At 40.8% G+C, this 27,214-nt stretch overlaps 1 protein-coding gene across 18 annotated transcripts in view; it reads left to right on the top strand.

Annotated features, from left to right (window-relative positions):
• The first annotated feature begins 501 nt into the window (after positions 1-501).
• Positions 502-27,214, top strand: part of RIMS1 (regulating synaptic membrane exocytosis 1) — a 518,137-nt gene continuing 491,424 nt past the window's right edge. For all 18 annotated transcript variants that reach the window (XM_056109989.1, XM_056109987.1, XM_056110000.1 and 15 more), the window contains exon 1: positions 502-767. In XM_056109989.1, coding sequence (XP_055965964.1) covers positions 604-767 — 164 coding nt within the window. In that variant the 5' untranslated portion in view covers positions 502-603. The remainder of the gene's footprint in view (positions 768-27,214) is intronic.

Below are 27,214 nucleotides of genomic sequence, written 5' to 3'. Positions count from 1 at the left end.
TTGGCGCGCGTGGGGGGAGCCGCCGGGGCACGCGCCGCCGGGACCCGGGGGAGTGGGCGGGTGGGTGCCCGTGGGCGGAGCGGCTCGGGGCCCGAGCGTCTGCGGGAGCGTCTGCGGGAGCGGCAGCGGCCCCGGCGGCGGCGGCGGCGGCGGGGAGCCCAGCCTCCGAGACTCCGCCTAACTGGCCGCCCAACTCTGCCTCTCCTCCCCGCAGCCCGCAAGCTGGAGGCAGCCGCGCCCGGGAGCAGCCTCGGCCGCCGCGGCCGGCCCCGCCCCGCCCCCGCCAGCCGCCCCGCGCCCCCTCGCCGCGCCCGCCCGCCCCCGCCGGCCGACGCCGGGGCTTGCGGGAGGCGGCCGGGCGGCCCCAGCCTCGCCAGGGCCCCCGCGACAAAGGCGGCCGCCGGGGCTGGGTGGAGGCGGACCACCATGCACGACGGGGTCCTGGCTCGCCCCGGCTCTGCTGCTGCCGCCGCCGCCGCCGCCGGGTGGGCTGCTCCGCTGTGAGCCGGGGGGCGCGCGCAACGCCGGGGCGCAGCGGCTGGGCGGGGAAGCCCACCGGGGCGAGCCCCCAGCTCCCGAGCAGGGGCCGGGCAGGCCGGCAAGATGTCCTCGGCCGTGGGGCCCCGCGGTCCTCGCCCCCCCACGGGGCCTCCCCCCATGCAAGAGCTGCCCGACCTGAGCCACCTGACCGAGGAGGAGAGAAGCATCATCATGGCAGTGATGGACCGGCAGAAGGAAGAGGAGGAAAAAGAAGAAGCCATGCTCAAGTAAGACCCCCCAGACATCCCCCCTGTGGCCGCGCCATCCGCGTCTCGGAACGCCGCCCGCGGTGGTCCCTAGCCCGCTCGCTCCCCGCCACCCCCCACTCCCCGGTCCCCGGGGCGCGGTGGGGGAGGGGCGGGCCCCGGGCTGGGCCGGGGGCGCTGGGCTGGAGCAGGGGATGCGGGGAAGTGGGGTGTCGGGGAAGGAGGAGATTGCAGGCGAGCCCCCCCCCCCGAGAGGCTGCAAGGTGGGGTGCACCCCCGGGGGCCACTGGGAGGGTGGGGTGAGCAGGGCAGACCCCACCCCCGGGGAAGGGCCCTGGGCTAGGCAGGGTCGGGGGGCAGCGGGTGAGTGGAAGGAAGAGAAGGTGGGGCGCACGGTGGCTGCTGCCAGCAGCTCCTCTCCTCTTCTTGGAGTTGTTTAGCAGGTTGGGGTGACTCCAGCGAAGGGTGCCAGTATTTATATAAGAAAAATGCTCATTTGTTAGTGTTCCTTGTAGCCCTCGTTTCTTGCACAGTGCTCCGTGGGGTCGTTTTCGGGGGGCTGGGGGGGATGTGGCAGTTGCCATCTTTGGTAACCTGCCTCCCCAGTTTCTCTTTAACCTTTGACTCGCAAATCTTCTGCACAGAATACCTGTGTGAAGACACATTTTCCTCCCCGTCTGCGATGCCGTTGGCAATGCAAAGTTTTTAATAATGGAAGGAGCTGATGGGGACTCAGGCCAGGATATGATAGTTTCCTCCTTACTGGTCTCCACAAGACCTCTGGAGCCTGCCCAGTTCCTAGTGGAAGCAGCACTATAGGAGATGGATGGATGCTTTGGACACCTCCCCCCTTTAAAACCTGCCACCCATTCCAGAGATCTCTGACCAGTGTCCTGGACCAGGGGCTCGCTCTGCCAAGGGCTGGGGACGCGGTCCTGCTGGTGTGGGGGTGTGGCGAGCCTGTCATCCCCTGCACAGAACTGTTAGCAAGGTGCAGGCTTCCAAATTGGGCTTTGCTTGCTCTTTGGCATAACCCTGAGGGCAGAGATGCAAGGACCCCTACCCTGCCTTCAAGCCTTGGGAGGGCTCCAGGAATCCAGGAAAGTTTTCGACTCAGGAATGAGGAAATCGAGACCTTAACCGGAACTCATTTTTTTAGTGCCCCATTCAGTCCCCAAGCTGTGTTCAGTGGGGCAGGGGATGGCATTTGGAACCCAAGGGAACCTGTTGCATCTGGAGTTCACTGACAGCCAAGATGAAGGAAGGGGAGGGAACAGGGGTGACAGCCAAGTAGGGGGCAGTCCCAGCCGGCCTCCCAGCCTTGCCTCCTGAGGGGAAGAGGCTGCCATGGAAGGTGGACAGTTTCTTTGCTTCTGCCCAGTGCAGCCATGCTGACAGGAGAGAGGCAGCATTCACAGACGGGTGGGTGTCCATCAGTGTCCCTGCCGCCCAGACGAAAAAGCTGCAGGGGCCAGGGCCCAGCCAAAGAGTAGCAATCCAGTCCGTCATCCCTGCCCTTTTCACTGTAGACTCAGAAAGGGGCTGTTAACTCAGAAGGCCGGAGCTGACCTGGTTCTATAAAGATCAGCAGGTTTCTGCACTCCTTGCTCCTGCTGATGCAAAATCCCAACACTTTTAAGCCTACTGGCTTGAGGGAGGCAGACCCCTCGATCGGTTGCTGCCTTTTCCCTGTTGGAACAGCGATGTCCCTGGTGCTGCAGGCTTCCCCTCTTCTGAGTTTGGAAGTAATGGATGGTGTCTGATGGTGCTCCTGTTTGTCTGTCTGGCTGTCAGTCTTTTTCGTTCTTTCTGGTTGTGGTCCCTGCCACCTGTCCTGGACACCTTTCTCCTGAATAGGATTTCTAGATTTCTTCTGCTCCTTCGGTGTGTCTGCGGGTGACAGGTGAATGGAGGTCTTCAGCAGCCAGTGGAAATTCATGGCTGCTGCTTGCCAGGGTTCCAGTAGGAAGAGGAGGGCACAGTGCAAACAGTGGCCATCATGCCTCTTTTTTTTTTTGACTATTTCAGGGATGGCAGAGAGTGAGAGATTTTAAGTGGGTGAGGCGTGAGTTTTAGGACTGAATCCTAGGGCTGCTGTTTAAGTGAGCACATAAGATAGCATGTGCTTCTATGGACAGATGGAAATGAGGGGCACAGGCCAACAGCTCAGGTCTGAAGCATCTTTCCCACTGCTGCTCCTGTGACTATGTTCCACTGGCATGTAGGTAGTATTCTTTGATTGCAAGAATTCACAACATATCGCAGTGTGTGATGTTGTTATACAACAGTCCTTATAATCCCGGACCACTGCATTAACTTTATCAATCAGCCTTCTCTCATGTGCCTTTTGTGCAGTGGCAGATCGGGAGTGCTTTGGAATCCAAGTTTGCAGCCATGTAATCACATCATATTGTCCCAGTTGTGGAATCCTGACACACTTTTTCCTTGTGGGCACCTTATGTCTAAAAACTGGGGATCCTAAGCACAATTTAGATGGAACATATGTGCAAAAATTTAATCACATAGTCATAGGTGGTAACCTTTTTTAATAAACTGCGTACGAACAGATTGGAAAAGAAAATGCTTTTCAGAGTGTTTTGAAATAGTTGTCAAATGACTTAAGGCTTGGTGATAATGCTGGGTCCATCTTATCGCATGTTTGAGAAACTACTTTCATAATATGCCTACAGCATTTAAGTTCAGATAAGAGACCAATGAGATTTAAAATTCACTTTTGTCTTCATGGCAGAACGATTATCCTGAGCTGCCTACTGTGCATGTACTCTTAGCAGTATAAAAATAGATTGTAATAGAGCAAACACTGATGGGTGAATATGTTAAAGAAACATATCAATTAAAATATCAATTAAAATTTTATTTGTATAGTTTCATCAGCCTTGATTGTAAATTACTACTTCATTTGAGTTTGATAATTTTTTTACATATGTATAAATGAAAAAATAGTGAAGCTAGTTTCACCTCAAGATTAAGGGTTTTTCTTAAAAAAAATTAAGTATTATGATAAAAAAAGAATTTGTTTTATTAGGAATGTACATTAATTGTAATGTGATTGTAAATACCATTACCATATCATTAGAATGGTTGACTTCCACAAATAATTTTCATTGATTGATTTAACTATCTGCAAATAAGGGAGGGGCACCTGCTTTTATCTTAGTGAGATTTTCAGGGCTTGGAGTGTGTGTGCATGTGTGTGTGTGTGTGTGTGTGTGTGTGTGTGTGTGTGTTCTGGAGGTTTATTGAAATATAACTTTCTCAGCAAATACTTCAAGTAATTGTCATCAGTCACTATAAACCAGTCTATTACATGAATTGAAAACTGCATTAACTGGCCCCAAATCATAGAATATAGCATCGGATATAATAAAACTTTATTCATTTTTCATAAAACTTCATAGAGAAAATAACTGCAGAATAGTTAAAGCAGACGAAAAAATAGAAGTTCAGTGTTAAAGGGCTGGTCTGAGGATAGGAATGGAAAATCATATCTAAATATTTGAGAAACCTACTAGCATTTATCAGACATTTACCTAATTTGTCACTGAGTTAAATACCAAACGGCTGAACTGCGCTTGAGCTAAATATTGTGTGTATTTGATTTTTCACAAAACCCTGTGCATAAGGTAAGTTATGTCACCTAATCCTCATGTTCTCAACCTACACATAAATTTTCATTAATGTCCTAAGCTGATTTACATGGCATGGCCCAGCTAGGATTAAAATCTAGACATTTCATTCTAAGTTAAAGTTTTCCCCGCATGCTACATGGTCCTACCAAGTAGCTTCTATTTCATTCTTCCTTTTTCTTAATTTATGTTCCTTCCTTAGTTTCACAGAAGTGGTTTGAAAAAGATTAGACTGATTCAGAAAATCAAAGGCAGATTATCAGACTCTGGAGTTCATCCATCCCCTTCAGACGGTTTTCGTCAAATGAGAAGTGAAAATGGTTTCCAGTTCAAAGATAATAAAAGACATCATAGTATTGTGGAAATATTATTAACTTTGGATCCTAGTAGATTTGGGGTTATTGTCCTAATTGGTCCTTATTGTGTAAATGTGGCTAAGGAAATTAAATTGGAATTTTATGAGGTTCTATTTTCCTTAAAACCCCCCAAATTCTTGACACGCATGTTTTATAGAGTAGTTGACTTTTTTGACTTTTTGAGTCTTTTTTAATTTCACACCTAGAAGTATTTAGGGGTCTACTTCTGAATTTGATCCACGGTTGCTCTCTATGGTAACCAGAGGGATCATGTAGTACCAAGGATTGAGCCCAAGCCTTCAGCCTGCAAATTTCAAAGTTCACCATTGAACTTTCCTTCTGACCTTTCACTATTTTAAATAGGGACCAAGCTCTATTTCTTCAAGTATCCATAGTTTTTACTTCAAGAGAGAAGAAAGAAAACACCAGAACTTAGAACTTCAGGTTTTCTTTCTACCATTTCTTTTTTCTAATTCATTATATCGTTGTGAACAGAAATGGATACGTAATGTTTTATGGGAGAAGTGCCTATACCAACTGAAAAAGAAAGAAAAAGTACAGAAGGAAACCCCCAGACAGGACAGTAGTGAGAATAGAGTTCCTATTAATGTAAGTTGAATGCTTGTATCATTGTAAAAACTCCCATATATTACACCTAATAGTGTCTTACAGTATTACTGAAGTAAGCATGTATGGTAGAGAAATTGAAAATGGGTAATATTCAGAGATGGTGGCCAAAACATGAGCAGATCCTTTCCTACCTGTTGTATTAGCTGGAAAAGACTAAGAAAACTTTATTTCTCTCAGACTCTAGTCTCATGTTCTTAGTTCAGAGGATTAAATTTAGGTAAGGCTAATCCTGATATTCTTGAAGTTTCACAGAAATCTTAGTATTTGTGCAAACCTTGCACTAACTTTCCAAATACTAAAGGAGAACACACATAAAAGAGAGGTATAAAAAAAAATGAAAGGTGTGAGAATTTATTGAAGAGAATGAAAAGTATGACATAGTGAACCATTAATGCACATTTGTGCCAACTTGTCTTGACTTAAAATTTTTTTCCTACGTATTTCTTAACCAGAACTGAGGGTAAACCATTGCTTAAGTGAATAGATTACCAAATCTGAAAATGATTATGAATATCAGTGTGGCGCTATGCGCAACTGCTGACCTGAATGGAAGCAGCATCTTGGGAGTGTTATGTGCTAAGCTTGCTAAATGAAGAGAGCTATTTGTGTTAAATCTGTACAGTAAGCTTCATGGATAGATATCAAATTGAATTCTTGAAATAATTTTACTCTACACTATAATGTAAAGATAAATGTGGTTGTTGTACCATGTATTGTAAAGTCAATACTTTATATTTCTCTTTAAAGACACTTTTATATATTTAAGGAACTTTACATTTTTTCTCTGTGACACAAGTAGTGTATATTAGAGTTGGTTCTGAGAACTCAAGTAAATTTTCCTGAGGGACATAGGAATTAGATTAACTCCTATGTGCTTCAAGAAAAGAATCCCAATCCCTTGTCCATTGACTCCAAATATTTATATCTTTATTTATTGCTTTTGGGGGGTCACACCTGGTGATGCACAGGGGTTACTCCTGGCTCTGCACTCATGAATTACCCCTGGTGGTGCTCAGGGAACCATATGGGATGCTGGGAATTGAACCTAGGTCGACTGTGTGCAAGGCAAACACCCTACCCTCTGTGCTGTTGCTCCAGCCCCAACTCCAAATCTTCAGCATTTTTCTAAGCCTTTTATTTTTAAGCATATCAGGCTGTGGGGATGGTGGCTTGCCTTGTGCTTACTTTGTGGAAGATGACTACATGTGCGTTGCATGCACTAGATATTTGCCTGGTTACTTTATCTGTTTTACTCCACCTTGGGCTTATATCACTATGGGAAATCCATACTGTCCTGTGTTTTAGATATTAGTGAGTTCCCCAGAGCTCTCTAGATACCTTCCTCAAGCTTGACTCCTGCTCTTGACAGTTGATCCGGGAGTCCAGAGCATAAACCTTAAAGGAGCAGGAGAAAATTTCACATGCCTACTGGCATTTTCTATCTTTTTTTCCAGGAATCCCATTTTCTTGTTCTGGCAGCAAGTTGTTCTTTAATCCCACCTGTGCCTGAGGCTTTTCTGATCTGCCTGATCGTTGGTCCTAGCTTTCTCTAATACTTGAGCACTTCTCTTCCACCTTGAGGTTACTTCATTTCCCTCCTATTGTGGCAAACTTTATTAGGTAGGCTATTTCTAACAAAGTATCCTAGTCAATTCAAACTGTGACTAAATTTAGGCTGTGACTCAGGGGCAAAGGAGGATGTCTTGCATGCTTGAGACCTGGGTTTGACACCCCCACCTCCATGCCGCACTGAAAGACTGATATTAAAGTTGATAATAAATCCACTGGGCCAGAGAGATCGTGCAGAGGTTGTGCTTGCCTTGAATACGGCTGACCCAGATTTGTTCCCTGGCATTCCCACATGGTCCCCTGAGACCTGCTAGGAGTGATCTTCTGAGCACAGAGTCAGGAGTAAACTCAGAATACAACTAGGTACAGTCCCCTCCAAACCAAATCAAACCAGCAAGCAGTAGATCATTGTTTCTGATGTTAGGACTGGATATGGCAGACATCCATTATGATTGATGAAAGAAACTTCTCTAATTCTAGTCTGATTTGGGTTTAGTTATCACCACTTTAAATGCAGTAACTGCGTCTAGAAATTCTTTAACTCTATTATAGTCTTTTTGCCTAAGCTATTTAACAATATTGTAGCCATATTGCCCAAGCTATAATAGCACTGTAGCACTGTCCTCCCATTGTTCATCGATTTGCTCGAGCAGGCATCAGTATGGTCTCACAACAAATAGTGAGACTTCTTACTGTTTTTGGCATATTGAATACATACGGGTAGCTTGCCAGGCTTTGCTGTGCAGGAGAGATACTCTTGGTAGCTTGCCGAGCTCTCCAAGAGGGGCGGAGGAATCGAACCCGAGTCAGCAATGTCGGCCGCGTGCAAGGCAAATGCCTTACCCCCTGTGCTATCGCTAAATAAAAATAGTTCCTCCTAGGATACCCAGTCCTGATAAAAAATAGTCTCTATATAAGTAAATCCATTTAAAAAGTAAATTAAATTGTGAGGGATAAAAAGAGATATTAGCGTCCCATAGTTGGATAGAGCATAGTGGACATCAGTGCTTGTGCATCCAAGTTTTGTTTTTATGTATAAACTGAAGATTGTAATGCCTGTCCTTCTAATTGATGGGACTTTAACTAAATAGTGGAGGCACCTTTTTTTTAAAAAAATTTTATTAGTGAGACACCATGAGGTACAGTTGTAGACTTACAAATTTTTGTGTTTGTGTTTCAATTATACAGTGATCGAGTACCCATCCCTCCACCAGTGTCCATTTTCTACCACCACTGATCCCAGTATCCCTCCCAGCCCCCTTCCCCCCATCCAACCCTGTCTATGTGGCAGGGCATTCCCTTTTGTTCTCTCTCTCTTTTTGGGTGCTGTGGTTTGCAAAAGAGGCACTGAGTGGCAATCATGTTTGGTCTATAGTCTACTTTCAGCATGCTTCTCCCATCCTGGGAGGATCCTCCCAACATCCTTTATCTGGTGCTTCCTTCTCTATCTGAGCTGCCTTTTCCCCTAGCCTGTGTTGCTCGCCATGGAGGCACCTTTAAAATAGATTATTTTGCCTTGCATGCTGCTGACTTCAGTTTGCTCACCAGGTGTGACCCCAGTATACAGAGCCAGAATTAAGCCCCGAGAACTCCTCAGTGTGGCCCAACCTTCTTCCCTTCCCCCCAGCAGTCCAGATTGCTGCAACAATGAAATGTGTGCAATTAGAGTTATTGTTTGGTAAAACTGTAGCAAATCTCAATATCATCCTTTCCTGCTGTTATTGTAAGAAAGGAATCCCAGAGATGAGTTCTTATAGAAGGGTCCATCAGCTGGACCATGATAGCAGTGTGGCCAAGACTGCAGCTCCCAAATGAGAATTGGGTAAAAACTAAAAGGTAAAATGAGTCCAGATTTGTGATCTAAGATTATATTTCTTCTCTGCATATTCCTCTTGCTTTCTCAGTAAATAGGTCATAAAAATCTTTAGCACAAAGAACAAAGTGGCCCAAATGATGAGATTCCAATAGTTAAATGTGCACAAACTGAATTCAAAAATGAAAAGAGAAATTAGATCAGGGTAAATTCTTGAAATCTTTACTGTAAAATAATAAGAGAAACAGGTAAATAATTTACTGTCACTGAATTTAATAAATCATTTAAGCATTAGCAAAATAAGGTGCGCTGTATTTATCAAGTTATGGTTTCTCTTTCAAGTCAGTTGAATGTGATGTAGTAGATTCTTTGTGTTTAAGAATTTTCCTTTAGGTCTGGAGAGATAGCACAGCGGGTAGGGCGTTTGCCTTGCACGTGCCCGACCCGGGTTCAATTCCCAGCATCCCATATGGTCCCCTGAGCACCTCCAGGGGTGATTCCTGAGTGCAGAGCCAGGGGTAACCCCTGTGAGTCGCTGGGTGTGACCCAAAAAGCAAAAAAAAAAATTTCCTTTAATAGAGGTCACTGCTAGTAAAGCTTAGCCTGGCCTGGTGTGGTAATGCTTGGAGACACCATGGCTATACCCAGTGATGCTTGGGAAAAAACAGGGAATGAATTCAAACTTTAAACATTTTTGACACATAAACATGTGTTCTACTGCTTTAGATATTTTCCCAGCCTTAAGAATTTTATTTTTAAGATTCTGTATTTGCTATCCTAGATTTTTGTATATATACTTTCTCATAACTGACAACAGGTTTTATATACTATTTGATCTAGGTTAGTTTTCTCAAGATGGCAAGAGGAGATATTCATGTGAAGATACTACAAAATTAACATTAGGTTTTGCTACTTCTATTGCTATCTTGTGAGAGCTTTCCATTTGCATGGTCATTTACGTAAAGATAAAACAGAGACATTCCAATGTTACTTTGCCCAAAAACAAATCAACATGCCTGTCTCAATTCATTTTTCAATTTTTGTTTTCACTTATTGGGCCCTCCCAGGTGGTGCTTAGGTGACTCAGGGCCCACACCCAGCAAAATGCAGTCAACCAGAATGGCAGTTCAGTGCTAGGCCTGAGGAAGGGATGCTTCTCAGGGTTTGCTTTGAAAAGGGCCACAAGAGCTACCCCAGAAGTTCCCAGTGACCTCCAGGACTGTAGACCAGCAATGGTAGTCAGGTGCTGCTAGGAATTGAACCTTTTTTGGCAGCATACAAGGAATGCCATAGTATCTCCATGTCCCCTTTTTAAAGTTTTTTCGGAGGTGCAGAATGATAGTACAATAGTCAGGAACTTACCACTTGCACATAACAGCTCAGGTTCAATCTCCACTATCACATATAGCTCCTGGAGCCCACCAGGAGTCATACTTAAGGGCAGAGTCAGGAGCAAACACAGCTAGGTATGGCCCCCAAATCAAAACAAACATATTTTTGCATTACACACCATAGAGCTTCCAAAGGTACAACATTGAAAACCTTTTTTTCCTGACATGAAGGCATTCCTTCTGTCTCAGCCCTTCAGCTTTTATATTTACTTTCTGGTAGCCAGTAATTTATGTTTTAGTCCAAAGGCCTAAAGGTGTATTATTAGCTTCTTTAGTTCATCGGGGTTTTTTTTTTTCTATAGCATACATAGGAATAAAGTCACACAATACTTGTCTTTGTGTTTACTTCACTTAGCATTTTACCCGCAAGCTCCATTCATGACAGTGCAAACAGCAGGAGTTCATCTTTCTTTATTGTTGAATAGTATTCTCTTGGGTGTATATGTATACACATCTTCATTTACTCATCAGTCAGTGGGCACCACAGTGTTTTTTTGTAGCCTTTGGATATTGTAAAGAATTTCGCAGTAAACGTCAGCATGTTAGAGGTTGGAGAGCGAATATAGCAGGTAAGACACTTATTGTGTATGTAACTGACGTGGGTTAAGTCACCCGTATTTTTTCCCAAATCCCTGCAGAAGTGATTTCCTGAGCTTAGAGCTGTCGTAAGCCCTGAGCACTGCTGGAGTGGTCCCCAAACAAATAGAGAGGAAAGCAACATTCCCATCTCATGTTGTAATTATGGATAGTACCCCTTTCCTTCAATTTTGAGTTTTAATCTGGAAGGTAAATGGTTATCTTATGTTTTATAAGTTATGCTTCCCTTGCCACTAAGCATTGGTTTAAATCCTTAGAAGACCTCGTAATTAATAGTCATCAAGTACGTGTTATCAGTAATTAACAAAAGCAAGTTTATACATATAATCTTGAAAATTATTGGTAAATACAAAGTTTTTTTTTGCTGAGAATGATGTTTCTTTTATGGACTTTCAACTTTATGCTTTTTATGACAGTTAAATTTTAAATGCCAAGACATTTCTCAAATATTAGTAGCTATGAATTGCAACTGTGTAAAAGACTCTATAAAATTTTTCCTCTTTCATTTTTTAATATGAGATTATGGAAGTGTTCAAGGCCCACCAGGGCTACACCAAACAGAGCAAAGAGACCATGCTGTGTCAGGGATTGAACTCAGGGCTTCTCACATTCTCCTTTGGGCCTTTCAAGGGAGCAGCCTGAAGTTTAGAAAAGGTTGAATATATTTTTTGAATGCTGTAGCTTGATAATTTTTATGAAGTTTAAATAAGGTTATGTTGTACAAAGTAATTCATGCAATTTTTAAAAAGTAATGCATTTAATTATAATATTAATTGATTTTTAATGGACCATAAAGAAGCAAAGTGATATTTTTGTGTGGTATTAAAATAATAATATGCTGGTTATTTATGTATTATATACTAATATTTCTTGAAGTCCCTGTCATTAAACCAGGTAGCTGTTATATGGTAAATGCCATTATATTTACATTATATTTACATAGAAGAAGCCTGTGAATCAACAATTATTTAAGGTATCTCCACTATCCTGTAAATATCTAACAAATTAGTTTCTTTAAATGTACTTTCACGCATGGTATTTATGTTCAAAAATGGAAAATAGTAGAATAATAGTGTTTTTTTTTTGAAATTGTTATTAGTGAAACACCATGAGGTACAGTTGTAGACATACAAATTTTTGTGCTTGGGTTTCAGTTATACAATGATTGAGTACCCATCCCGAGTAATAGTTTTTGATTGAGTTTTCTGACTGAATTTGCTAGACTTGATGTTGATTTGCCTGACCTAACCAGCAATAGAAAACAAAGTGTCTACTGTTGCCTTTTCAGCAGATCTGAGTGTTGGGGTAAAATCTCAAATAACAAAGGTGGGTCTGTTGTTAAAATATTGAATGTGATCAAAGTAGAGAGAGACTAATGTGGAAATCATCTGCCCCACAGGTAGGGGGAGGGTGTGGGATGGGGCTATACTGGGGTTGTTGGGGGTGGAGAATGGGCACTGGTGAAGGTACGGGTGTTTCATTGTATGACCGAGACTTAGACGCGAAAGCTTTGTAACTGCTCTCACAGTGATTCAATAAATAAAATTATAAAAATGAAAAAAAAAATAAAGTGGGGGGGGAAGAATCTCTGGTTTCTCCTAACTCTGCTCAAATAATTCTTGCTCAATATGTGATTAGTTATTCTGTATCTTCGCAGTGGTGCTCAGGGGTCCGGGAACCACTCTCGGCAATAATCCCCTGGCAGTGCTGCAACTGATGATGTTCCTGTAGGAACTACCAGGGCTAAATCCAGCGGGTACCCAAGTTTCCCCCAGTGCTGTGCTCAGCAGTACGCAGGCAAGACGATAGCGCAGGGCCTTTTGTATGCATGGCTTATACTCTGCCCCTCTGAGATCTTTTCCTAGCTCTGATTGGTAATTCTTTTCTTTTTTTCTTTTTCTGATAGTTAATCTTAAAATCAAAAATACCAAGTTATTTTAAAGCTGAAAATAATCACCGCACCAACACCGTATGCCACATTTATTGTTCTTGTTATTTAAATATAGCTCTTAACAAATGCAATGTGAAGTTCTTTATTCAGGTAACTGGTTGTTTCATTTCAATTTACGGGTTTACATTTTAGAAAAATTAGTCATATGGTATATAAATTATCTATAGAATATATAAATTGGTGTATGGAGTTTCTTGAATTATAAGGTACTGTATAGCCATAGTTAGCAGTTCTATTCAGGTCAGAGAGATAATACGCTATGGTGTATTAGTAGAAAGAAATGAAAACAAAAGTAAAGTAACCACATGGCTTTTCCTTTTATATTTCACACAGCTTAGCAGATTTATCTTCCTTAGCTATTGCTGTCTTGTAATATATTGGAGCTTAAGTCTTCTTTCCAAGCCATTTTTCCCCCTGGATAAAATATATATAATATATATATATATTATATTTTAACCTGGTATTGGAAATAAAAGGATTTTTAAGTTTGATGGCTCATTTATTTGAAAAATTAAAAATTCTATTGGTAAAATTTGTAAAAGAGTTTCTACTTTGATATTCTTTGTTATCATTATGATAGGTTCTATTAAAACATATTTAAACAATTAGACACAGTTAAATACTCTTACAACTAGGATGGAATATCTCAATTAACAGTTATCTGTTTACTCTAAGTCACATGTAACCTCCTAATATATAACAAACTGGAGTAAAAATATGATTCTAATCTGAAAAATTAATGCTATTATTTTTATTCCACACTAGGAACATTAGGAATGGATTTTGTAGTTTAGACACAAAAGCATGGACTAGTATTGTCTTTATTGAACAAAACTGTAGTTGATAATTAGCAGAGGGGTTCTTTAGTGCCAGTTTTCTTTTAAAGCAGCATGATTTGAGATTTTTTGCAGGCCCATGTGTGATTAAAACTCATGCACATGGGAGTTGGAGCAATAGCACAGTGGGTAGGGCATTGTTTGCCTTGCATGCGGCTGACGTGGGTTCGATTCCGAGTATCCCAGATGGTCCCCTGAGCACCGTCAGGAGTTATTCCTGAGAACATGAGCCAGGAGTAACCCCTGTGCATCGCCAGATGTGACCCAAAAAGCAAAAACAAAACAAACAAACAAAAAACCAACTCATGCATATATACACACGTACCATACACACACAAGTCCCAGGCCACAAGAAGCAGATACTTTACCTGATAAGATAGTACCAATTAAAAATATATTTATATAGAGCCAGAGATATAATATAGCAAATATAGTGTTTGCTTTTCATCTGGCTAATTAGACAATCCCTGGTACCCATATAGTACCACCAGGAATGATCCCTAAGGGCAGAGCCAGGAGTTAGCCCTGAACACCTCTAAGGTATGACCCCCTAATATTTTTTTAAAAGAAAGTAAATATACACATACATATATATGTACACAAAATAATACAAATACGTGGTGATTATAAAAAGAGCTAAATGACTTCTGAGCTTTCTCTTGTCCTTATTCCTGAAATTCAGTTTTCTTCTAATTTATCTTCTAGTTTATGTGCCTAAATTATTTTCTCTTGATTTTCCAGTTTTGTCTTTCCCATGAGTCCTTATAGATGACGCTTCTCATCAATTTCAAAAATAAGTCATGGTTTCGGTCATACTTCTATCACTTCTGTGTTAAAAACATAATCTGTCACTGTCACTGTCCTCCCATTGTTCATCGATTTGCTCGAGTGGGCGCCAATAACATCTCCACTGTGACACTTGTTACGGTGTTTGGCATCTCAAATACATCACGGGTAGCTTGCCAGGCTTTACCGTGCCCGTGAGATACTCTCAGTAGCTTGCTGGGCTCTCCGAGAGGGGCAGAAGAATCAAACTCTGGTCGGTCAGGTTGGCTGTGTGCAAGACAAATGCCCTACCCACTGTGCTATCACTCCAACCCATAAAAACATAATATTTTACAAAATTGTGGATTATATAACTGCTAAATATCTCTACTTGGGTGTCTTCCTTTGGGCACTTCAAACTGATTGTAATGCATCATAAATTTCATGATTTTTTGGTTTGGTTTTGTGGCCACACCCAATGGTGCTCAGGGCTTACTCCTGGCTCTGCACATTGGATTACTCTTGGCAGTGCTTGCGTCACCAAACGGGGTGCCAGGGATCTATCCTGGGTCAGTCTTATTCAAGATAAGAGCCCTACCGGCTCTACTATCACTCCAGCCCCAATTCTTGATTGTTTACCTAAACACAATTATTTTCTCTATTCCATTTTTGTCAGTATCGTTGCCTGTTCTCTTCTTCTCTTTCTTTCTCTCTTTCTTCATCTCTTTCTTTCATTCTCTTTCTTTCTTTCTTTCTTTCTTTCTTTCTTTCTTTCTTTCTTTCTTTCTTTCTTCTTTTTCTTTCCCCCTTTGGTTCATAACTTGCATTGTTCAGAGGTTGCTTCTAGCTGGTGGAGGTGAGTGGGGGGCATGCTTGGATACCAGGTCCCTCACATCCAAAAGCATGCACTCCAACTCTTCGTGATTTCAATTTATTTATTTTGCAGATACTTTAGGCTTAATCTGTTTCATATCATTTAACTTTTCCCTGTTTTTTTTTCAGTTTCATTGCTTTTACCTTAATGTAGATTCTTGTCACTACTTTTATGCCTGCACCAACTGCCTAAATCATTTCCTTGTCACTCAGCCAGACTTCCTCCCATCTGACCTTCACACTATTGTTGTGAAATTTTTTCTAAAATTCATCTAATTCTGTCCTTTAAATAAAAACCCTTTGCTTCCAGAATACAGTTTACACTTCCTAATCAGTACTCTGATAATTATTTTCTTTCACAGGTCCATGTAGATCCCTTTGTAATCATGCAGAACTAGTTCTTCACAGCTTGTTGGTTCCATTTAGTTCTCTCTGTCAGGAATTTCCTTTTGGTCTACCTCTTTGTAACTTTTCAAATGAACTCAAGTGACACCTCATCTGGCATATCATCCCATAATTCAAAAAATTATTTTGGAATTTGGCCTCCTTGTATGTTGTTTCCATAATTGTTTATATTTGACAGTTTCCTCTCAATGCAATGTGTTTCCTGAGAGCAGGGTCATATTTTCTTATTTTCCTTGTTTAGGTATATTACCTGGCATGTACTCAGCACCTGGATTTTATTTATTTATTTATTTATTTGTTTATTTATTTATTTGTTTAGGATTGTGTGGGCCACACATGTCAATGCTTAGGGGTTACTCCTAGCTCTGTACTCAGAAAGTACTCCTGGCACTACTCAGGGGTTCATAGGGAATGCCCAGGATCAAACCCAGGTCGACCACGTGCAAAAGAAGTGCCTTACCTGTTGTACTTTTGCTCTATCCTCTATGCATTGGCATTTAAAACACTGTGTATGAAGAGAGAAGTCACCTAAGGCTTCTGGATGGATTAGTAGGATATGAGTAGGTGGATGAAGTGGGAAGGTTATGCTAACCATGGGAATTCTGTCAGCAAGTTCTAAAATCCATAATGAGCTTAGTGATTTTGGCTATTGAAGAAACTGGGTTGACCCAAATATATGAGGAGAATCTACTGGAGAATGTCTATTTCAAGGTAGCATTAAAATATAATTTTTAGAGGGTATGCTGTGTTTTTAATTTATCATTGAAGAATCACATCCTCAAAGTGTATAAACTTCAGTGTGGGAAGATATAAAGGAATCATTTTAACAAATAGTCCTCTAGGGATTGGTCAGATAGTACAGAGGGTGAGGTGTTTGCCTTGCATGTGAACAATCTGGGTTCAGTCCCTCACATCACACATAGTTCAAAGAGCCCCCCTGAGCGCAGTGTCAGAAATGAGCCTTGGGATTGCTCGGTTTGGCCCCCAAACCAAAAACCAAATCAAACAAAAACAGTCCTCTAGACAGACATACTTAAGAGATACATTTTCTTTGGATTAAAACATCACTAATTCCAGTAGCAATTTTAATGATATACATTTTCTAATATTTAGAATTACATCAGATGCATATGACCATAAAATATTCTATTGATTATGTTTTAATTTAGAAATGTCTCTGAGTTTAAAGTACATTGAATGCCTCAAAGAGAACTTTTCTTCCTTTAGTTGTCCTTGTAGTTCTACTGCCTAATACTGTGGCTAACACATATTAGGACTTCATTATGTGTTTTTTAAACTGAATTGCACCATCTGCATGTGTAGGACACAAAAGGTTTGGTCAGGTCTGACGCAGCTGAACTGAGCTGAGGTATGAAGAAGGAGCTGAGAGCCCATCTATGCCAGGCCTGCCAAATACTCAGTGTGCAGACTACTTCCTGTACCTAGAGCAACATTACTGATAAATGTCAGATGTTCAGAGAACTTTACCGAAAGAAGTTCTCCAGGGCATCAACTGATGAGATTTGGCAATCAAGATAAAACATTTATGCCCATGAAGACTTATTCCAAATACTCTTTTAAGAAGAGAAAACCAAGGCCCAAAGGCACTTTCATGTTTTCATTATTAATTAGTGATACAACTAGGTATAAGAATTCAAGTTCTAGCTCCTGGTCCAGAATCTTTTTCTGTCATACTTACTCCACATGGTTTCATTTCAACCACCATCAAATTCAAGCAATTAATTTTTTACAAATTTTGGTTTGATTTGCCTACACTATGAAATTACAGCCTGTTAAAGGAAACTCTAAGGAGCCTCTAATTAGTTTGTTGATTTTGAATTGGTTACATTGAGTATTATTCAAAATAAGTGGATCACTGCCAGGGACTAAGAAGTATTTTTTTTAATGATTCTCTTTGCAACAGTATTGGCTGCAATTACCTTTAAGTATCAATACTTCTTAATTGTGGTAACTTAATTTTAACACATCAATGAAAAATATATTTTTCAACGTTCAGTAATTTATCTATGCTTTTAAATTATAAACATATTAAAATCATAGAATTTCTTGATTTAGAAAAGTCCGTTGATATCTATTTGCAGTGAGAAGAGCTTTATTGGATTTCTTCTCATTTGGAAGTTCGGCTTCAACTAGACTCTTGGTCAATGTCCTGTGGAAAGTTTTAGTGAAGTGGGCAGGGAATGACAACTTAACATCTGCTTCCCTGAACATTCTGAACTCACTCATGTACCTACACATATAAATTTTTCCCTGGATACTTTGAATATTCTTTCCACGAAGTCTTTTTGTGGGGACAGGGGAGTCTACACCACACCCACAAGTGTTCAGTGGTTACTCCTGGCTCTGTGCTCAGCAATCAGTTCTAGGGGTTGTACTTGGGGTCTTAAGTGGTTCTGGTGCTGAGGATTGAACCGGATTGAACTGCAAGTCCCTTAATTCCTGTACTATCTCTCTGGCTCCTGTGAGGTTTTTTTTGATGGAAGTTAATTTGATTTCATTGAACAGAATTTGCATTACCTAGTCATGCCTCATTTTCCTCTCTGTAACCATGCTCTTTCTATAAATTTTGCCTAAGTGGACATTTTGGCGAAAAGAGTCTTGTATCCATATGAAACCATATTGACTGTGGTTCATTGGGGCAAATTTAGACCTTTGATCCAAGGCCAGTTTATTCATTGACTGGCCAATGACTAATGAGGTTCTCTTTCAAAATGAAAATAAGAAATAACCAGAGCATAAAGAAAATTGAGAGAATTGAGAGGAAAAAGATTGAGGGCCAGGTCAGGGTGATAGATCAAGAGCAGGGTTTCTTCTGTTGGGTTAGGTAGACCCTGAGTTAGATCCTTGGCATTGCGTGACTGTCCCCACCCCAAGTGCCACTGGATAGGGCCCTGATGGTCCCAAACACATCCCTTGTCCCAGTCATTGAATCTTAAGACTAAACAGCTAGCTGGTAGTTTCAGGGAATGGAACCAGGTTTTCCTGAGAACTGCTTGGGAAGAAGCACCTCCCTGCCCAAAATAGTGAGTGATACCCATTCTTTTTTTTCCTTTAGGACAAAAAATAAATTGAGAATTTTATGATACACTAGGCATTATTCTAGAATAGAATCATGTAATGTATTCCCTTCTTTCTGTAATATTTAAGCCTTTGTTTTTACAAAAGTCAAATTATATTTTGCATATACATGAAGTAAAATATAAAATTAAAATCTACAATAAGAGTAACAAAGGACAGCACATGGATGTTTGATAAGATAATGCAAATCAGGGATTTTTGTTAAGATCCTGCTGGTCAAGAACAACTTTTCGTGGAAATCGCAGTGAGAACTGACCTAAAATCTGAAGGTGAGTAGGCGTTAATTTGGCAAGTACTTTGGTAGGCAGGGAAAAAAAGAAGCTCCAGTGGGAAGGCGAGAGCGTGCCTGAAGATGCAGAAGGAAGGAATGTGGTAGAAGATGAGGCAGGCTCTCAAGATAAAGCCAGGAGAGATGTTATTTGAGAAGAATTAGGAGAAGTTGCCAGAAAAGGGATACGACAGGCTCTTCCGGGTCATGCTACTGAGTTGATCTGAAGAGCCTAGAAGCTTTGCAAAGGGACATAATATAATGTTATTTGTATTTTTCTTTGGGAGGAAGCTATCCAGTCCAATTCTTTGGGCTGATGCTTCATGTTCAGGACTGGTGATGGGGTGCTGCTCCCGTGAAGCAGTGCGGAAGGCAACCAGGGTGTGCTTGGTGCTGTTGAAAATGGGGGCATCCAGTGCAAGCCATGTGCTACAGTCTTTTGAGCTCTTTTCCTGCTAGTTACAAGTATTTTAGCAGCATAATTCTGGCTATAGTATATAGCCCAAGACTTACATGCTCTATCCGGGAGAGTATTGCTACAATACAGGTGAGAAGTTTTGAAGCCAGGACTTTAGTAGAGGTGACAAACTGTTAAGGTTTGAGCCTAATTTGGGAAACAAAAGTCATAATTTTAAAATGAATTAGATATGACTTGGCAGCTGACTTAGAGACCAGGTTTTTGGCATCAGACAGAGGGTTGAAATAGAGATACTAAGTTCACTCTTAGTTGCTTGGCCTTTGTAGGCTCTAGGATCTTTAGTAGAGAAAATGGGTTGGAAATGTAAGTTTATGACTCATTTATACATGAGTGACAATGATAACATGGGTGTTGACAAATGATTAAGTTTATAAAAATATAAATCCTTAGAATGGGCCTTACGGAAACTTTCCTTTTATAAGATCAGAGAGGACAGTGGCTTCACAAAGACATCAGAGAGAATAAGGAGGTAGGATTAAACCCAAAGACTATTTCCACACTAAATACGATGGAAAGAGAATTTTAAAGCACATAAATTACTCTCCCTAGGGTCTTTGAAGTAAGACCAGCAACACAAAATGCCGCTGAAGACTGTGAGCAACTAGACTTTAGAAAATTGGTACAAACACACTATGACCTAGCAATTGCATTCATAGATATTTTAGAAGAAAAATAAAAGCTTGTTGTCACAAAATTTTGTGTGTGACTGTGCATTGCAGCCATTTTTTTATAGTAGTCCTAAACTGGAAATATCTCAGATGTGTCATTGGTGTACAATAAGCTATTGTATATAAAATTCAAGTGAACTACTATCCATCAATAACCAGGAATAAACCACAGAGACATGAAGAATATAAGTGAATCTTAAAAAACACCATGCTGAATTAAAAAGTCAGACTTAACTAGGACTTATTGTACACTTCATTTATATGATGCTCTAAAATTATCAATGCTAATCCATGTTGTTAGAGATGAGATTGGTATTCTCTCTTATGGTCTCTTGGGTGAGGGTTTGACAGGAAAGTGACAGGAACTAATATTCAGGAGGGAGAGAATTGTTTTATATTTTGATAAGTATGTGTATTATACATGTGTTTGTCTTTGTCAAAACTGATCAAGCTGTACACTCAAAATCTGTGTTTCACTTTATGTAAATTATATTTGAATTAATAAAGGAACTCTGCCAAGGTATCAAATACAATGCATACGGGGAAATAGATATTAAATTCAGTGACATAGTCACTGGTGATTTTAGTTGCAGCTTTTGTTATAAAATTATGCAACCAGGACTAGGTGTTGGAACTGTTAAGAGGAAGGTGAATAAATGCCTATATTAATATTGAGAAATATTTTAAGAACTTTAAAAATGAGACAGTGGGGAATAGATAGAGGGGAATGACTGGTGGGCTGATCTCTCTTTTTTTTAATATTGACCTCTTTGAAAGCGGATTTAAATAGAATGTAATTTAGAATATTGAAACACTGGTGGAAAGAATACAATGAACAATGAACTGAATGATTTGAATAAGAGAGTGGTACCCATTTGTGACGGAAAAGATGAGGGATCTCTAGTGTGATGATGATGATAATTCTTACTTTTTGTGATGTAGAGTCAAGTCTTTAGTTTTTGAGAATAAAGGAAGCTAGAGGTTTAAGAATGAGAAAGAAAGATATCAGTAGTTGAGGTGGAAAACAGGAATAATGAGTTTACCAAAAACAGAAAATTTACCACATGCCAGACAAGTCAATATAGAAGAGTCTGACAAAAACATGTGGTTTAGGAACCTTTGGCCAATAAGGCATCCAGGGAAGTGTTTTTTGTTTTTTAATTGTTACTGTTTTGACTTGGGGTCAGATCCAGTGGTGCAGTGCTCAGAGATTACTCTTGCTTCCGTGCTCAGTGGTCGCTTCTGCCAGGGCTCAGGGAACCATACGGGATGCTGGGGGATCAAACTGTATTTAAGGCAGATGCACTACACACTGTACTACTGTTCAAACCCCAAGAGAAGTGTTTTTGATCATGAGTTATCAAGCTGAGTCAGTATGAGCCCTGGTTTGCCATGTCATCATGAGTTAGTTTTTGAGTGGGTTTCTATTTTTCTTAACCAAAACTCCAGTTGGGACTTTATAGTAGTACTTGTTCCTCATCTTACAAAGTCATTTTCAAATCTGCGTTTAAAATTTCATGTTCAGAAAGAATATTTAAAATTCAGAGTATTCAATGTATTTTACATGCATGTGTATTCATGTTTTTAGATAGGAATATGTATTTACAAAATTGCAAATGAAATCGTCATAGCTATAGCACTCTATTATTAACATAAAATTGTCCTTCCCCTTTTCACATTTATCTTCTCAGTCCATGTTTCTATCCTTTTTTCACGATTTTTTAAATTTTAGCTTGAATGCATTTGGGGATGCAGAATAAAGAGTGACATGATTTCCTTCAGGTTCTTTATCAAGAAGAAATGTCTTGGTCACACAATGTGATAATAAAATAAAGGCCCTCCCGTTGATCATCGATTTGCTCGAGCGGGCCCAGTAACGTCTCCATTGGAGACTTTGTTGTTACTGTGTCTGGCATATCGAATACTCTCGGTAGCTTGCCGGGCTCTCCGAGAGGGGCGGAGGAATCGAACTCGGGTCGGCCATGTTGGCCGCGTGCAAGGCAGACGCCCTACCCGCTGTGCTATCGCTCCAGCCCTTAAAGTAAAGGCCCTCCCGTTGATCATCGATTTGCTTGAGCGGGCCCAGTAACGTCTCCATCGGAGACTTTGTTGTTACTGTGTCTGGCATATCGAATACTCTCGGTAGCTTGCCGGGCTCTCCGAGAGGGGTGGAGGAATCGAACTCGGGTCAGCCATGTTGGCCGCTTGTAAGGCGAACGCCCTACCCGCTGTGCTATCACTCCAGCACACAATGTGATAGGGAAAAAAAATCTAGTTTGACTTGTTTCTGTTTCTAATGCTTAGACAGTAATTTAGATTTGTTATAGGCAAGGTTCCCTTGAAGCAGCCTCTAGGGAGCAGACTATTGGGGCTTTATTAAGGAGTGATCTCAGGACTAACATCTATGTTGGAAGGGAAAAAGACAGGGTGAAAAATGGGAAAAGCTGCACTTCGGTGCAGGTGAAAGGCATTTGTTACACCTGGGAATCTGTGCAATGTTTGTAAAATCCCTGTATTTGACCAGTCACCAAGCTCCCTGTAGGGAATGGTTCCTGACCCTGGGAAAGTTGGCTTTCTACAGCACAAGAGTTTCCAAGGGAGGGCTGAAAACCGAAAGAATCAGCAACACATGGAAGGGCAAGGCTCCTAGTTTCAAAGGGATGTCTCGATATATGTTCATTTTAGCTGAAAAGTAAAATGTAAGGTTTGGAAAAATTAACTGCTTCTTAATAACTCTAAATTAAGTGGAGTCATAGGTTAAATATGAAGCCAATATAATGAGGATATATTGTAAGATATAAAAAATAGAATATTTCAGACAGTTTTTACTAATGTTAGAATTATACACCTCTTTTGGGGAATGACAATATCACCCAACTACTAAGTTAAAAAGCTGTCTATAGACCACTTGCAAAATGCCTGTGAAGAAATAAGATATGCAGACAGTAGTAACTTCACTTAAAAACTGATTTATTGCTTTGTTCTGCATTTAACATGAAAGCTAAGCTTTTATTAAATGATCAACTTTGAGTTATTTCTAAACACCAATTTTTGGTAAACATGAAAATCCTCCTAGGATTTCATACCGTATGAAAGATATGAAAGGATGGTATTTTAGCCCAGTAACATAAATTTTGGAACAACTATGACATATGTTCTTTGGAAAATATTCACCTCCCTTTTTAGGCTGTTGTATCCAAAATTGCCCTTCACTATTACCTGAAAGTGAACTTTTGAGGATTCCTTGTTATAGAAGGGAACAGAGCAGTGAGTTTTACGTCTCTTCAGTGTTTGGTCTAAGTAGGGGATGACTTGATTGTGAGTGAGCGAGCTTTGTGGAACTGCGTTCCTATGGAAAAACACCAAACTGCTGTCTTGTCCATTTCTACTGTGTTTGGTGACCGATTTTAATGAACTTTATATGTAAAAATTAAACAATCAATCAATAAATAGGTCATTAAACTACGTATTTGTCAGAAAAATCAGTATGAGCCTTCACATCTTTGTGGCTTACCATAACAAATCTTATTTCTTATTTGCACAGTTTCATGTGGGCTGGGTAGCTCTCTTCCATCTGGAAGGAGTGATTTCTGGAACATAAAGCCACAGCCAGGGAAGAGAGAAATGGGGGAGGTAGAATGAATCTGTCTCACTACTGTTCATGGCTGCTTCCGGGGCCAGACAACTGCAAGAGAGGATGGGAAATGTAGGCGACTGTGTGCAGTAGTACTTGGTGAACATAGTTTCAAAAGTTAAATTAACAATTAAAATTTGGTAGCACTGTGGCACTGTCTTCCCATTGTTCGTCGATTTGCTCGAGTGGGCACCAGTGACGTCTCCATTGTGAGACTTGTTACTGTTTTTGGCATATCAAATACACCATAGGGAGCTTGCCAGGCTCTGCCTTGTCGGTGGGATACTCTCAGTAGCTTGCTGAGCTCTCCAAGAAGGACAGAGGACTCGAACCCGGGTCGGCCACGTGCAAGGCAAACGCCCTACCGACTGTGCTATCCAGCTAATTTAAGTACCTTGATGCAGGAAAGAACTTGGGTGTACAAATCAGTACTCAGACTCCTGGGATTTTAATCAGAAGTGCAGGGGGCACAGTGCTTTCCTCAGTGGACCTATTAAAGTTTTCCTAGCATCCTGGGGTCTAGAGTTGATGCAATGAGAAGAAAACATGGCAAGTAGGACCAACATGGAGGTGAGGTACTGCTTCCTCCGTCTCTGCTCTCTGATTTCTGCCATTATCTCTTTTATATTGTGTGATCTGTGAGTCTTACTGGGAACAAAAGAGTTCTGTAGCCACAGACTATAACTGAAAACTAAAATACTCATCTATTTCTGTACCCTCCTTTTATAGCTGTGTCTGTTCACAAATTTAACCTGCATTTTTGAGGACCTGCTATCTAGCAGGCCCTGATTTGGGCAGTAAGAACCCAATCCCGGCCTTGCGGTAGCCTGCACCCTGAATTGTCCGGCACATTCCAGGAATTTGCCAGCATCAGTCAGATCAAGAAACCATTTCTTTATGTCTTAGTCCTACCAATGTGATTGTTAACTGAGAATGCTCCAAAGACCAGAATGAAATATTTTTACACCCAAATATTTTATTGTGGAGATGGATGTCTAGGCAAGCCTGCACTTCGTGGAAGATTGTTTCTATCTCAGAGAGAGAACATAAACTTTCTTGAAGTTATGTTGTGTAAAAAATATGGGACTTGCTCTTAACTTTCCTCCCTTCTCACTTTTAACATATTGTGTTCTCACTATGGGTACTTACTTTTGTTTTCTTATTGTTTCCTTTATGACAGTGTATTACCATCAATGACCCAAATTCTCACCTTAGCGAAGGTACTTTTACATATGCTTTTTAAATTCATCCTATGACTCTCTGAGATTACTTATTGCTACCATCCCTATTTGCATAAGAGAACATAGAGAAAAAGTTGCTTATGTCAAGATTGCACAACCCGATATCTAAATATTTCAGGGAATTGGGAAATAAGCCTAACTATTATTACAACTAGATACAGAATGCAAGTAATGAATGAGAGTTTCTCTAACACTCACTCATACCACTGGCACTAGTCATCATTATGGGATGCAGAGAAAGGTTTACCTGTGTATGGAATCCCGATTTTGCAAGGCCTGTTTGAATTCAGAGAGCAGCCATTTGCTGTGTGGTTTTGTTGAAGTCTGTGGAACAGGGGTGGGTGGGAGGAGTAAATGAGCTAACAATGGTTATATAATGCACTTGGCTCAGCTCTGCAGACATGGGCAGCATTAGCAACATTTGAGTATAGTAATTGTTATTTTATAATCGTATGAATTTAAATAGTACTCTACACCTAGTATTCACAATCTTTTTGAGTATAAAGGCAGGTGCATCTACTCTGTGTGAGCACTGTTCCAGCTCAAAAAGTACAGTACTGGCTGTGTTGATACTATATAAAGGAATTTTGAATCACAATTGAGCTTTAGTTCTGATATTGTGCTATGCCAGAATACTCCTATTCATAGCAGTGATTTTTAGCACAATTCAGTTACCTGAGCTTTAGGAATACAGAAGTTGGGTGATTTTTGCTGTGGAATTAGGGTAATATCCCTTATTTTATCAGCACTTTGAAATGTATTTACCCTGCATTATGCTTCCAGATTTAATTCTTCACATTTGTTGTTTTACTGAGAAAACATTTTGATTTATCTCCTTAGTTTATAATCTCAGATGAATGCAGAGGGATTTACATACATAATTCATTTGGTCTGTTCAATGGAATAGAATTTCCTGTCTTGAGTTCATAGCATGAAAGAATACCTGTAATGGGAAATAGTCTAACTCTTTGTGTAGCAATACCTTAGGGGCAGTAGTGAAGGTATACGGGCACTCTAGAAGTAGGTTGGTACAATATTATTATATGCCCGGAGTTATAATGCTAATACTATTGTAAATCATGATACCTAGCTCAAAAAGGAAGTAATTAAAAAAATAGACACATACAAGAGAAATACAGAAATCAATTGCCAGATTTCTGCACTATATCAATGACATTCTTGAGTTAATATAGTAAACGCCAAATAAAAGAGTAAAGGATAATCTTGAAAATAATCTTGGGCTGGAGTGATAGCACAGCGGGTAGGGCGTTCGCTTTACAAGCGGCCAACATGGCCGACCCGAGTTCGATTCCTCCGCCCCTCTTGGAGAACCCGGCAAGCTACCGAGAGTATTCAATATGCCAGACACAGTAACAACAAAGTCTCCAATGGAGACGTTACTGGGCCTCTCGAGCAAATCGATGATCAACGGGAGGGCCTTTACCTTTTTTTTTTTAATCTTGAAAAATCTTATTTAAATGTATTGTTCATGTAGACTTATACTCATGAGCAACTGATATGTTAACTTTTTGTACAAAGTTAGGAATAATTATGATAATTAAGAAAAATATTATTGTTTATTTGGGGGCTACACCTGATGGTGCTTAGGGCTTACTCCAGACTCTGTGCCAGGAGTAAGAAATCACTCCTGGTGGTACTCAGGGGACCATATGTGGTGCCACGGATCAAATCTGACTTGGCTGTTTGCAAGGCATGCACCTCAGCCCTTGTACTATAGAACTGGAATCAAATCGGTATATGCCGCATGTCAAGTAAGCAGATTGCCGTTTTACTATCTCCCTGGTCCCTATTTTTAAAAAAGATATATCAGGGAACTAGATATGCATATGTATTACATGTAAACATATATATAATTTTTGGGGGGGAGGCTGGAGCAATAGCACAGTGGGTAGGGCGTTTACCTTGCACGTGGCCAACCTGGGTTCGATTCCTCAGCCCCTCTCGGAGAGCCCGGCAAGCTACCGATAGTATCCTGCCTGCATGGCAGAGCCTGACAAGCTCCCCGTGGCGTATTCAATATGCCAAAAACAGTAACAACAAGTCTCACGATGGAGATGTTACTGGTGCCCACTCAAGGAAATAAATGAAAAACAGAAGGACAGTGTTACAGTGTTTTATATATCTCTATCTCTATCTATCTATCTATCTATCTATCTATCTATCTATCTATCTATCTACCTACCTACCTACCTATCTATCTATCTATCTATCTACCTATCTATCTAT

Source organism: Sorex fumeus, unplaced genomic scaffold (assembly GCF_029834395.1).
Source record: "Sorex fumeus unplaced genomic scaffold, SorFum_2.1 ptg000008l, whole genome shotgun sequence".
NCBI classification, from domain to species: Eukaryota; Metazoa; Chordata; class Mammalia; order Eulipotyphla; family Soricidae; genus Sorex; species Sorex fumeus.
The sequence above is the reverse complement of the archived record's forward strand: the minus strand, read 5'-3'. Positions and strand labels throughout refer to the sequence as shown.